Source organism: Quercus suber, unplaced genomic scaffold, assembly GCF_002906115.3.
Source record: "Quercus suber isolate HL8 unplaced genomic scaffold, Cork oak 2.0 scaffold_536, whole genome shotgun sequence".
In the NCBI taxonomy this organism is placed as follows: Eukaryota; Viridiplantae; Streptophyta; class Magnoliopsida; order Fagales; family Fagaceae; genus Quercus; species Quercus suber.
The window spans coordinates 356,653-371,525 of record NW_027069984.1 but is presented as its reverse complement, the minus strand read 5'-3'; the positions used below and the strand labels follow the sequence as shown (position 1 = coordinate 371,525).

Here is a 14,873-nt window from a genome sequence, read left to right as displayed (position 1 = left end):
AACTAGAGTGTCAACAGTCTTGCTATCAGTGAGTCTAGCTCGAGACCAGAGTTCAAAGGCATACTTGGCTTGAGTAATATAAAGTCCATCTATAGAATGAGTGATTTCAAGACCCAAGAAGTAGCTGAGATGTCGAAGATCTTTCATCTCAAACTGCTGACTAAGAAAATCCTTGAGTTCTTGAATGCCACTGAGGTCATCACCAATTATGATCATATCATCCACATACAGGAAAAGTAAAATAGTGCCTTTGTCAGTGCGACGAAGAAATACGGTAGAGTCATAATGACTGGCTATGTAACCCAAGCGAGAGATGGTAGAGCTAAATTTGGCAAACCAAGCTCGTGGAGCTTGTTTAAGGCTATAAAGTGCACATCGAAGGTGACAAACCTTGTTTAAGTCAATAGAGAGACCAGGAAGAGGTTGCATATACATTTCTTCACTTAAATCCCCATTAAGGAATGCATTTTTGACATCCATCTGAAAAAGGTCCCATTTACTGGCAGCAGCAACAACTAAGAAGGCACGAATAGATGAGATACGGGCAGCCGGAGCAAAGGTCTCTTCATAATCAATCCTATACTACTGTGTAAAACCTTTTGCAACAAGACGAGTTTTGTAGCGCTTAATAGACCCATCAGAGCGAGTCTTAATCTTGTAGACCACTTACAACCAACCACAGACTTCCTAGGGAGGAGTGTCACCAAATCCCAAGTATGGTTTTTAGATAATGTATCAATTTTCTCTTTCATTGCAATCTGCCATAAAGGGTCAATGGAACAGTGAACTAGGAAAGGGATCAGTGATAGTTAAGTAAATATGCAGGAATAGATCTTACCCGAGTTGAGTGACAAGGTGGAATGTCTTGTGCAAGATCTTCAGGCGGAGCAGGAGCAGGGGACCCAAGGTCAGGGTTGGGGTTGGGTAGCTCGTCTTCAACCTATTCATCTTCCACTTGTTCATTAAAGAGTGAACTAGGAAAGGGATCAGTGATATCTAGTGGTTGGATAGAGAAGTCTACAGGAGAATCAAGAGTAACTACAAGAGGATCAAGAGCAGCCACAAAAAGAATATGTGCCTCATCTGGAAAAAGATCTAAGACAGAGGAGGAAGACAAGGAGGCACGGAAGTGAAAGAGCTCAACAAAGAGGCGATGTTCCCAAAAGACAACATTGCGGGAGATACGAAGATGATGAAAGATAGGATCATAACACCGATACCCCTTTTAAGTTTTGCCATAGCTAAGAAAAAAAACAAAGCCTTGACTGAGGCGATGTTAACATGTATAGTGTTGTGCTCATGTGGCTGAAGAAGAATGAAACAAGCAAAACCGAATGAGTGAAGGTGATAATAGTCTAGAGGTGACCCAAAAAAGCGCTCATATGGAGTTTGATTTTAGATAACAGGACTCAGAATGCGATTAATAGTATGAACAGCATAAAGAGCAGCTTTACCTCAAAAAGGAGCAAGAACTTTCGCAGAGAGAAGGAAAGCACAAACAGTGTCAAGAATATGACGAAGTTTTCGTTCGACTCTACCATTTTGCTGAGAGGTACCTGGACAAGTTAGTTGATGAACTGTGCCATAGGAATGCAAAACAGCTTGGAAAGCATATTGAGTGTATTCAAGAGCATTATCAGATCGAAAAATTTTGATGCGTCTGGAAAACTAAGTTTCAACCATTTTTGCAAAATTAGAATATACTTCCAATAATTCATAACGATGTTTCATATTAAAAATCCAGCTATAGTGAAAGTAATCATCAACAAAGATAACAAAATATCGAGACCCACAAATACTAGAGATAGAGGAAGGTCCCCAAACATTAGAATGAATAAGGTCAAAGCTATCAATGGATATTGATTCACTAGTATTGAAAGGCAAAGCTGGTTGTTTTCCTAACTAACATGAAACACAATCAAAATTTTCTGTAGACACTAAACCTAGCAAACCTCTAGAAGCCAATTATTGTACTTGAGAGGAAGATGCATGACCAAGACGAGCATGCCAAAGTGCAAGGGAAGGAATTGAAGAAACTGTAGCAGTTGTAGCATTAGAAATAGGAGCAACAAGTGGAAGATGAAGGTTGTCCACGGGAAACATATGTCCAACTCTAGGACCGGTCCCAAGCTCCTGTCCCGTCCTCGGATCTTGCACAATACACCAAGAATAATTAAATATAATGCGATAACCCAACTCAGCTAATTGTCCCACATAAAATAAATTGTAAGAAAGGTCAGGAACATTAAAGGCCCTAAGACCTGAGAGGTTAGAGATCGAAACATAACCTATATTATGGCCAGACATAGTGAAACCATTTGCTGTGCGAATATTAAGAGGGTGTGGTGTAAGTTTGAGTTTAGAAAATAAGGACGAGTGAGGTGTCAGGTGATTGCAACAAGCAGAATCCATAAGCCAAGAGGAAGGAGACATACCAGATAAAGCTGAGAGAGAAGAGGAATAAGATGCATTACCAACCATATGAATGACATTGGCGATGATGTTTTTAAGGTCATCTGTGGACATAGTGAAAGTGCGTCCTGAAGACTTAGACTGTACAAAGATGGAAGTCATTCACTGGACACTCTCAGTGTTAGAAATAGTAGCAACAGAAATTGAAACAGCTGGTTTGTTGCAACGATAGCAAGTCTCAATATTGTGGCCAAAACGTTTGCAAAAATTACAAAAACGTTTGCTGAATTGTTGGCTATGATTATTGCAACAAGAATAAGACCTGTCTTTGTTCTTCATTTAGAAGCAAAATATGCAAAAACATATCGCAAAAATGAAATCTACGCGAAAAACTGGGTAAAGAGCACTTGGACTGAAAAAGTCAACCCTGGAGAAAAGTCAATGGTAGGTCAACGATGACGTTAGCTGACGTGGCGAGTGGTGTTAGCAGACAAGTGGACGATGATGTCAGCAAATGACGTGGCAGAGATGATGTCACCTAGGGCTAAAGTCAGTAGGTGCATCTGGCGCGTGGCAGCTCGTGAAGAAGACAGACGGTGCGTGACGGTGCATGGCAGTGCGTGAAGAAGACTAACGGCGCGTGGAGCGCGTGATCTTGGGTGCAGAATCTTTGGGCGACGCGTGAGGGCGCATGGGAGCTCCGATGGTGGTTAGGTTTTCACTGAACGGTAGATCGGCAGAGGACGATCTTAGTGATGCCTGCAAAAACACAATCGAAGCAAGGATCACGACGATGACAGTGTGGGACTGGTCTCGAGACTTTGAACAACGGCGGCTATAGGTCCGAACCAGAGACAATGACTGAGATGCGTCAGAGGTTTGACGGCAAATGGCTGCAACAACAGTTGTAACAGCAGAAGCAATTGTGAGTCTAGAATAACATTAATAGAGACAAGACTGCAATGAAAAGGTCAGAGCGATGGCTCTGATATCATGTTAGAAATACTGAAATCAACTGTATTATATTTCTCAGTGAAAGAATATACATGAGTGCCTTTATAAAAGAGGCATATAAGTGTAGTACAAGTAAGAGTATAGTACAAGAATGTGTGTTATACAAGTAATCTAGTTGGGCCTAAAGCCCACAACACTATACACGTTAACGGTGACATTTTGGATACTTCTACACTTTTCTGCAACGTGAATGACTATTCTTCCTTTTTTACTGCAAAAATACTTTTCTACTTCCTACCCATAAACAAATCTAAAACCCAAAGGAAATACCTATAAAGCAAAAGTTAGTTTACATAAGTTAGCATATTCTCAAATACATATACATACATATATGCATATATATATTTATACATATTAACACACACACACACACACACACACACACACACATAAATATGGCAAAATAATAATTAGTTCGTGTTAAAAGAAATACATGTAATAGCAAAGAAATAAGAAAGCTTCAGCAGAAAGGTTTAGCTAGCATAATAGCTAACACGGTAAATATGATAAAAATAAAATAAAATAAAAAAGGTGTTACAGCAGAATAACTAGTACAACAAGTAATGATACCACGGCAAAATAATAAATACAGTACATATAATAAAAGATGTCACAGCAGAACGACTAATATAGCAAATATAAGTTCTAACGAGTGAAAATCAAATGCATTTGCGACCAACATCAGGTGTGGAATCTTTTCGTGGAAAAAGTGAACCAGGATGGAACCTGAACTTCAACTTGAACAACCTTGTAGGCTTTTACAATCAAAGTTGTGCATTTTGGAGAATAGGCCTAAATGGTTACTAACTATTACTTTTGGGGGACATCAAAAAGTGGGTTTGTTGAAAGGGAGGGAAAAGATGGTCTATTAATACATGCCCCTATTTCTTCTATGTTTTCTCTCTCCTTTTTACCACTTTCTATCTTTTTTCCTTTTCTCCATTCTTTCTTTCTTAGTCTTTTTTACTACTATTTTTATCATGGGTCTCTCTTCTCTCAATTTTCACTACCTTCTTCCCATGGGTCCTTCCTCTCTCCCCCTTAGGTGCCTCCCTTACATGCTCCCTCCCCTCCCCCCCCCCCCCCCTTCATCTATGGCTACCACCCCTCTTTATAGTGGGCTGATTCCATGAGATTTCTCCCTTTTACCCCTAAGGTTTTACCAACTGTTTTTAATTTGTTGTGAACATCCCTTTAAGACTGCCCACCCACCCATTGGTTACCCGACCACTACCACTACTAGGGTAAACTCAGTACATTCTCTTTCTTCCACTACCCATTCCATGATAAAATCTTTCTTTGTTTGTTCTTGCTGTTTACCTTTACCTTTGGGTTCAAATGGATAAGGATTAAGCTACCTCACCACCTACCACTATAGCATGCATCAAATTGTCCCAACCATCTACTACCTCTTTTAGGTAAGATACCACCCTAGCAATGTATATTCCTAAAAGAAGTCACGTCGGAAAACCAAATATAGACTCATTGTTCCCCCACCACCAAACCACACCCTCTAAATCCCTTGACCGTGGGCCCACCTCCCTTGTATTGGCTAGGTACAGGTTGGTGGTGCTCCACTATTTTCTGTTTTTGTCTTCTTTCATTTCCTCGTTGTTTCTACTATAGCAGATTGGTTTTGTTTAATCCTACTACAAGTCTTTTCTGCCCGTGTTTGTCCTCTGTGGAGGAGGGAATAGGCTCTTGGGTTTACCTTGTTTTCTTCTCTTTTTTTATTTATTTTTTATTTTTTATTTTTTGTCTCATTCACGCATTTCCCTGCTGCTAACACTTTTTGTTGTTCCTTGTTTCTTTTCATCACATTTCTTCATATTAGTTTTCACTCCTATCATTTTATACAAAAGGATTTAGGCCTTTGTAGGCCAAATAGTGTTTACTAGATCAAAGGGTATTAGACCCAATTGGCCTTATTCTGCCAAAATCATTCTGATGAAGAACTATATTCTACAGCAGATCTGTATTCTGCTATAGATCACTTTCTTTGCATTTCTTTCTTAGCCCAGGCGTAAGTCTAGGCTTTTGTTTCTTTTCTGTTTTCTTTGGGGATATCTTGCTCTTCGATCTTCTTGGCGGACCTTTGGCCTTACTTTTCATTGGGCTTTCCCCGTATGGGCTTTTGAGCCTTGCTATTTATTGGTCTCTCTTCCTCATGGGCTTTTGGGTACAGATTTGCAAAAAAAAGCATTAACAATACGTAATTAGATCTACCAATTCAAATTTTTGAAAAAAATTGGTATATGAAAAAATTTTAAATATTATAATAATAACTTGAAATTTTTGAGGTTTTTTTTTTTTTTTTGAGAAAGAAATTTTTAGGTTTAATATAAATAATAAAACACAGAACTAAATGTAATTATTATATATAATCACACTCCTGAAAAAAATAAACAATTATACCATTGATAAAATTATTGAAATTTAGTAATATAAGAAACGGTTAATATGTTTAAAATAATTTTCAAAGTATTTTTTTATATGGTAAACAGAGAAGTTCTAATAAAATACACCTAATTTACTAATTATAGCACATTTATAAATAAAAGAATGTCTTAATCGCACTAGAGTACTTAAATTTGAATAAACTAGTCGCTAACTCGTGCGATGCATGGAATAGTTAAATAAAAATTAAAAGTACTTATTTTGCTTAAAGATTTATGATTTAACTTTAAAAGATGTATAACTTGAAAATTCATGAAAATAAGTAATTTTTTGTTCAATATAATGGTTTAGAAAAAATTCTTTTTCTTTCATATCATTGGTTCCGCATAACACATTCTAGTGTGGGTAGAGACCATGGTGATGGCTTCACACAATACTCAACTACAATTGAATCTACTATCCACTACTAATCTCATATATGTTATATTGATAGAAGATCTACAAATTGCATTCTCATATCCTTAGAGCTTGCCACTTCATTATTATTATCTATATATAATATAAAAAACCAAAAATTTTGACTTTTTGAGAGATCTATGTTAGAATTAATATTTAAAAATAATAATTATAAATTTTTTAATTAGACCTCAAGTTAGATTTTTTTTTTTTTTTTCAAAGGACTCACTTTAGGTCTCAAAAAAAGAAAAAGAAAAAAGAAAGACTCATGTAAAAAAAAATAAAAAAAGACATTTTAGGATGAAGGAAAAAAGAGAGAAATTCCTGTTAAGACTCTCTCACTATTTAGTTTTAAAAAAGACCACAAATTAGATTNTAACAGAGCATTACTATCACTTCAAAATAAAAAGAAACAGAGCATTACTAATGAAGACTAATGGAAGGCTTTAATTGAATAGTCTTAGAACTTAGAAGCTTGAATTGAACGAAAATAAAATTAGACCCCTGAATTGAATTTTAGTTAAAATTTGAGAGTGCAATTTATAATTTAGTCTAATAATATCTTTATTTTTTCTTCCATTGATTGTAAATTAAAAAAAAAAAAAAAAAAAAAAAAAAAAAAAAAAAACTAGGGGAAGAAGTATGGCTACATGAAATAGGCTGGTGGAGTGTCTGGGTGTTTTGGATGTTTGGTTTTTTTGCTTTATTGAGAATCAACTACTTCCATGATCAACACTAAAGTTGTTCACACAAATTAACTTAATTCTTAGGAGGGCCCCTCTCATTTTAGCAGCAAGAACCTTGGCAAACTCTAAAAGCTTATCAGTCTCTGGCATAGTACCCTTAACAGCAGCATCAGCACAAAAGCTCTCAGCCCACTTGACCAGCCTAGGAGTCTTTGCTTCATCCAGCAGTTTCATACCAGTAATCTTCTCTGATACCCTGAGCCAGCCCAAGAAGCACCCAAACGCAAGATCAAGGTACCCAATTCCACCTCCACCAAAGAAAGCCTTTCCTTTGCTACATTTCCCAAATGCTTCCTCCAACAGCACAGTCCCTTCACTCAGTTTATCCATCAAGGGCTTCCTCTCCTCTCCTTGGGCAGTCAAAAGGCCTCTCATGTTAGGGAACCACTGCACCCATTTGAAATTCATAATTACTGAAAAAGTTTATGTGCATAGAACCAAAAAAAAGGGGGAAGAAGATATGTAAGACATTAACATTTTCTAAAAAATAAATTATTTTTCAAAAAATATTTTCTAAAAAACTAATAATTTTCCTATGTTTAGTATCAACCTTAAAATGAGTTATCTTTTAACTTTCTTTATTTAGATTTGAGAAAAAAAAAAAAAAAAAAAGTCAAATCTCTTTGCTTGAGATAGAAATGTTTTCCCAAAAAAAAAAAAAAGGGTAGAAAACAACTCTATTTTTTTAAAAAAGTTAAATATGAGAAGTTAAGAAATAATTTTCCTTTAACTTTAAAATATATATATATATATACTGACATAAGAAAATGTTGAAAATTATCTTTTCCATTAAAACAAACAGAAACCTGAATTTCACAGAGTAAGAATGTAATCACATCGTCTCTCTACGTGATGGATCTTCATTAAATCTTTAGAAAATATCCTTGTGGCTTAGCATAGCATCAACTTGCATATATAGCAACCATGCACGCATGATCTTGTAAAGCACTAGAGGAAATTTATTGATAATGATCAGGGAAAAAAAACCTTTAAGGTGTGTTGAAAATATTTTTAAGGTGAAAATTGCTCCTCATCGAAAGAGTTTTCGGTCTGATTAAGAGCAATTGACCTTTAGAATACAACAAAGTCATCAACAATAGACAACAATTATAAAGTTCATTTTAAGAGAAATCTTACGAAATCATGAATTTAACTATGATTTAGACCCTTAATTTTTAATTTATAGAAAATAAAAGTTACAAGTTTTCATTTGAATTGTCACATTTTTCTAACATAATGACTTTTTAAAAATAATTCACAAATGAATGGCCAGTGGTATTTATAGGCAAGTATATACTTCTTGAGAACTAAAAAAAACATTTATGTTATGACAGATATATACCAATTACAAGAGTCACACCCTTAAGTCACACTCTTATCCAAATACGACTTATTGATTTAATTAATAATTCTCTACTGAAACATATCTCTCCCACCAAGAGAAAATATAATTGAGAGAGAATTGCACCGTATGATTATCATGATATATGCATGCAAGATCCAACACAGAAGCAGAAAATCAACAACTAGACTTAAAATAACAGTAGACATATTGAGACTTGAGATCGATGGAAATCATCAAAACGAAAAGCGTCGTACCGTTTCATCAAGATAGGCAGCCCAAAATCGATGAATAGCACGATCACAAGGATCAGAAGGAAGGATGGAGGGACCAGAGGTCCAAGCCTCGTCAATGTATTGAACAATGACTAGGGACTCACAGATGGGCTTGTCCCCATGAATCAGAACTGGGATTTTCTTATAAACAGGGTTGGATTGGAGAAGAAGCTCACTCTTAGGGGCCATTGTCTCTTCAAGAAACTCATATTTTACAGATTTGATGTTAAGGGCAACCCGAGCCCTCAACACATATGGGCTAGGCCATGCACCCAAAAGCTTGACATCATTCTTCGCCATGAGTTCACTCTCGAAATCTTTGCTAATCACCCCCTAGTGCAAGATGAACTATATATGTAAATGTCAAATAAATAGCTAGTGTGAAATGTAGACTTTAAGGTGCAGAGGTATGTCAAATAAATTGCATTTATGTCGTAGATGGACTTTAAGAGAGAGAATTTCGGAGGATTGTGTGGCTGAAAATTCAACAGAGACTAGTCAAATTGTAATGGACAACACGCATTTACAGGCATTTTTTGGAAACAAAGCAGCCTGCTCCAGGTGCTCCTTGGCCCTTGCCACAAGATATAATGTAAGAAATACTCATCAAAATAATAATAAAAATAATAATGTGAGAGACTAAGAGGAATAATTATAGAATATTCTCATATTTATTACAATTAAGGGTTTCTAAGTTCAGGCATATCTATTTATAATACAGACACTCTTGGAACGATTTTGGTTTATTTTTTATAAGACAAAGTCTAGTTATAAAATTAGTTGTAACTTAAGTCTACAATTTTATTCAATAAAATAAATATTACTCCATGTTTTGAAAATCTAACCGTTAAATTACATATTCTTTACACTCTAAATACACATATAAAATTTTGTGTCAATCGGATATTATTTAGTATCAGATCTGTTAATTTATATTTTATGCATAATCTTAAACTACAAAAACTAACAATTAAAACAATTTATTGATGGCATAGCTATTAATTTTTTATTTTCTTGAAATTTTGCAAGTATGAATTATATAAGAAAAAAATGTAATCCAATTGTGGAATTCTCGAAATACACCTCCAATAAAAAGATATTGAGTAAGGTTGTAGCCTTAGACTATAATAAATTTTGTAACTAAATTTTGTTCTTTTTTTTTATATGTGTGTGTATTAGTGAGTGTATAATAGACATTACTCTTAAATTTTTGTCTTTATTAGTTCATATTATTTATAATAATATCAATACACAACAAATTTTATAATTTTGTTTCACAACTAGTTTACACTTAGTCCCTTTTGGATATATACCACTGTAAGTTTCTTTAAAAACATTCTTCACTCTCTTTATATATGTGTGTTAAAAATACTTAGTATTCTAAAAAAAAAAAAATAGTTTACACTTTGTTTATTTTAGCGAGGATGTTTTCTAAAAAATGAGTCATTTTTCAAAAAAAGTTTTCTATAAAACTATCTAATTTTTCTATGTTTGGTAACAACTTTAAATGAGTTAAAAAAAAATCATAACTTTCCTTATTAAGTTTATTGTGAGATAGAGTTGTTTTCCCAAAAAAAAAAAAAATAGTGGAAAACAATTTCTAAAAATAAGCCAGACTTTTTAAGTTGACTAAAGATAGTTTTATTTTTTACAAAATTTTTTTGATGCTACCAAATAATCGAAATTGTTTGTTTGTTTGTTTAGATTAGACCATTGTAAACTAGATTTGTTTAACCTAATTAATTAATCTCCTAACTTCCCTTATTTAGTTTTCTGTGAGATAGAATTGATTTCCAAAAAAAATTAGTGGAAAAAATTTCTAAAAATAAGTCATACTTTTTATGTTGACTAAATATCATTTTCCTTTGACTTATTTTTTTTTATGCTACCAAATATGAAAAACTATCTTTACGCAAGATTTTCCATCAAAATTGTCTTTTGTTTAGATTAGATAGACCCCTGTAAACCAGATTTGTTTAACCTAATTAATTAATCTTCTAATTTCTCTTATTTAGCTTAATGTGAGATAAAGTTGTTTTCCCAAAAAAAAATTAGTGAAAAACAATTTCTAAAAATAAACCATACTTTTTATGTTGACTAAAGATAGTTTTCCTTTTACTTATTTTTTCTGATGCTACCAAATACGGAAAACTATCTTTATACTAGGTTTTCCACCGAAACTGTTTGTTTGTTTGTTTAGATTAGATCCTTGTAAACCAAATTTGAGTAAAGTGTCAAATATTAAACCACAGGTAGTCAACTTAAATTTCAGTCAAACCATAGGTGAGTAAGTTGTAATTCACTAATTTGCCCATATATATATATATATATATTATGATTACAAATATATATTAAAAAAAAATCCTATTATAGATTTCCCTTTTAGTTCCTTTTCCAATATCCTCATTTAAGACCCAAACATATTTTATACTTTCTATGTTTTATTTCCATTCAAATTTGAATTAAACCTTAAAAGGTAATATCTTGGCATTAATGACCCAACTTATTTTGAGAAAATATTCAACTACTTTTTAAAAATTTTCCCAATAGAAATGTCAACTTAAATTTGAATTTAAGAGCTTAATTACAATGGAAATATCTTATCTTTAGTCACCTTATTTAAGCCTCTGCATTTTCCAAATTGATTTTTAGGATTCAAATTTAATATTAAAACATTAACTAACTCGATTCAAGTGAATATATATCAAAAAATGTACCAAAGTCGACAACCATAAAAAAGAAGATAAATGTATTGAAACAAAAAATAATAAATACACGAAAGTCAGGAAAAAAAAAAGACTAAGAAATTAAAACCTAAAGTAGTGTTTGTGATCTCAAATAAGAAATAAGGATGAATCAATTGCTAGCCAAAATTGAAGTTTCTATAATTAGCATTCCTCCATTAAACCTTGATTCCAAATTTGAATTCCATTTTGAATTTAAACTATGCTTTGGAAGGAAATAAAATGTTTAGACTTTTTGGATATTATTGCATGTTGCATATTATTGAGAAATAAAGTGTATAGACTTTTCCATCCATTAGACTTCAATTCCAAAGAATCTCATTTTGAATTTAAACTTTGCTTTGGAAGGAAATAAAGTGTCTAGACTTTTTTGATATTATTGCATATTATTTGTAGTACATAACATAAATAGAATTATCACATTTGGAAATGGCATAACATAATCAATATTAAATTTAGAATATTTTAGATAATTTTTTTTTTTTATAAAAAAACATTATTGCAGTTTATATAATGAACCATTTGACTAATAGTATATTGTTTCATAAAAACAGATAATGATTAATATGCCCTTAAAATGAAATTTTTTATTAAAAAACAATATATTAGAGACTCAGCCAGACTCGACTAGACCAGATTTACTCGCCCGAACCATACCCAACCTGAATGTGTGGGTTTCAGGTGAGAGTAATTTCGGGTCTATTTTTATTGGGTCGGGATGCGGGCAGTTCTGAACCCGACCCAACTTAGAGTTTGCTCAGCCCTAAATATGAGTAGAGATGTTTACACTATCAATTTGAGTAGCACTTTTTTTTTATATATTTTTTTAATGTTCTATCAAAACTATTTCATTAAATAGTTTTTATATGAATAATTAAAAAATGTTTTAAAGGGCAATGATTATCACTTTATCACACATCGATCTGCTAAGCTATTGCACATTTACTGTGTACACACTATCACATTAACTAAAATCGTGTGCATAGCCTACATGGTATTTTTTTCAAACATTTATTTAGACTTCGTTTTGATACACTAATGGCCTCTTTTATCGAAACGGGATCTCCTTAAAGATGAGTGGAGAGTTGTGAAAATTTAATATTAAAGGAGTCCTAAGGAAGAAAAAGGATATAGACAATTGTTAAAAACAGTTATTAGTACTTCAAGGAAAAATGCAAGATCATATTGAGGTGTGGACTCTTTTCTTGATGTAGATTTAATATTACTTGGTTATGGCAATCTTGTGAAGGAATGTGTTGTTGATATTCATAACATGTTGTGTATTAGATTTTTTTTTTTTTTTTCAAATGGCTTGTGGGTGCTATATATAGGTATGAATATTGACATATGTAAAAACCAAAAAAATTAATAATAATAATAATTACAGTGAAATTTTACATGCTCATAACGTTAGACAATCACTTCTACACACATATAATATTACTAATAACAAAAATAAAAATGGGAAATAGTAACATAAAAATTTTACTATTCAAGAAAGTTAATTTAATCTAATAACGCACATATATACATAACACAAATGCAATCCATTAATAAATATGAAACCCTATATAATGGATTTAAAGTTGCCTTTATAGAGTAATACCTACTTGTAATAGTGTGGATGGTATGTTTGATAGAACCTTCTACTATGGATTTCACAAATGTCGAATTGCCTAAGTTATAAGGAAAAAAAAAAAGGAGAATTATTGATAATGAAGGACAGAAAAAAAAATGTTTAGAACAATAAGTAGTGTTTTTATATATAAAAAAATAATAATAAAAATTAAAACACAAAAAAGAAGAAAAAAAAAAAAAAAAAAAAAGCTAGAGTGGGTCTGAAGAAGAAGGAAAGAAAGAAAAAGAAAGAAGAAGAAGAAGGGAAAAAGAAAAAGAAAAAAGAAAAGGCTTTGGAGTGGGTCTGAAGAAGAAAGAAATAAAGAAAGAAAAGGAAAGAAGAAGAAGAAAATGTCGTTGGTGATGAGTGGGTCAGATTTGACAACACAAAGTTATGGCCCCACAAAGTCCTTATATTTATGTTGGTGCCACTGAGAATCAGTTTTCAATTTTTGAAACACCCAATCGCTGTTTTCTGTTTTCATCACTCTAACTCAAATTTTTGAGTTGAGTGATTGAAATAAGTGTTGAAAATCAAGCCAAACAAATTTTTTTTGTGGGACTCACATGTTTTGAAAACTCAGTTATGAAAACTGAGTGATATAATCGAAAAACCCATGATCCAAATAGGCTCTAATACTCAAGTGAGTGTGAGTGTCAAGATTAAGGTTTGATTTGAAAGAGTAAAGTCTAGATGGGCTCAGATTAGAGGTACCCACCCAAACAATGAACAATATATGTGAGGAATGAGGTTGATATGTACTGTTTTCTATGCAATGTGAAAATTCTTGTTGAGATCTGTTATGGTGTCTTTAGTGTTTATTGTGTACCCGACAAGGATGTAGCTACCTTTGAACTAGGGGCAATGGCCCCCCAATTTTTTTTAAAAAATATATTATTATATATATGTGTACTAATTTTAGTAATTTTGTTCTATAAAATTATATTTTTTCCTCTAAAACAACATCATTGATTCTTTTAAGAGTAATGTTATACTCACAAACTGTTTTATAACATTTTTACAAACTATTTTACAACATTTTTACAAATTGTTTTGGTAGTAAATTCTTATTGGTTCGCACATGGGCTCACCACTCACATTATTTTTTTTACTTACTAGTAACCACTTATCACATCAATAATTTATAAAAAAATTTGTAGCGCTAGTATTTTCCTCATTTTAGTGACAATAAAAAAATTTATAGATCTAAAATCTAAAAAAAAATATATATATATATACAAGCCCAAAAAAAAAAAAAAAAAAATCCAACAACAAAAATCACAAATAGTAAAACTAGAAATATAAAAAATTAAGCCCAATTAACCAATTTTATGTAAAATAAACAAACCTACCCTTTAAAAAATTCTAAACAAAAATAATTTTGATCTTACCAAAACACACACACACACAAAAACTCAACAACTAAGTAGTAGTAGAGTCAAATGTTAAAATCGCTGCACACAACCAACAGTAAAGCCGCCTCCCTTAACTCAAAGTTTTGGCTTCGTCCCTAGTACCCAAGTAATTCTTAAGTACTCCCAAAGTATGGAAAATAATGTTTTCTCATTTCACATTCATGGTAAGGTTTACTATAAATGTGAATGAAGGGAGTATCATTTCTCTGTACTGCTAGAGTATATAAGAATTTTCCCGTACGTGTCATTTTTGAAAATTTATTTGCATAGTATTTATTGAATGATATAAATTTTGGTAACTTAATTGTATGGCAAAAAGTTAAAAATTAGTTTATTTCTACAAATTTTAAAATCTATATTATTTATTGAAAAAAACTGAGGCAAAAGAAAAAAAAAATTGCCTTTTCCCAAGAGTAATGTTACACATTACCTAAATAAAAAAAAAAAAAAAAAA

At 32.4% G+C, this 14,873-nt stretch overlaps 1 protein-coding gene across 1 annotated transcript; it reads right to left on the bottom strand.

The window, feature by feature from the left end:
* Positions 1 to 6,775: 6,775 nt before the first annotated feature.
* On the bottom strand, positions 6,776 to 9,006 carry LOC112040051 (glutathione S-transferase U17). The gene is made up of 2 exons (XM_024072948.2): positions 8,625 to 9,006; positions 6,776 to 7,412 (listed from the first exon to the last, which is right to left on the bottom strand). Exons 1-2 carry the CDS (start codon positions 8,940 to 8,942, stop codon positions 6,993 to 6,995), a joined length of 738 nt encoding a protein of 245 aa, XP_023928716.2. The 5' UTR covers positions 8,943 to 9,006; the 3' UTR covers positions 6,776 to 6,992.
* Between the last annotated feature and the right edge of the window lie 5,867 nt (positions 9,007 to 14,873).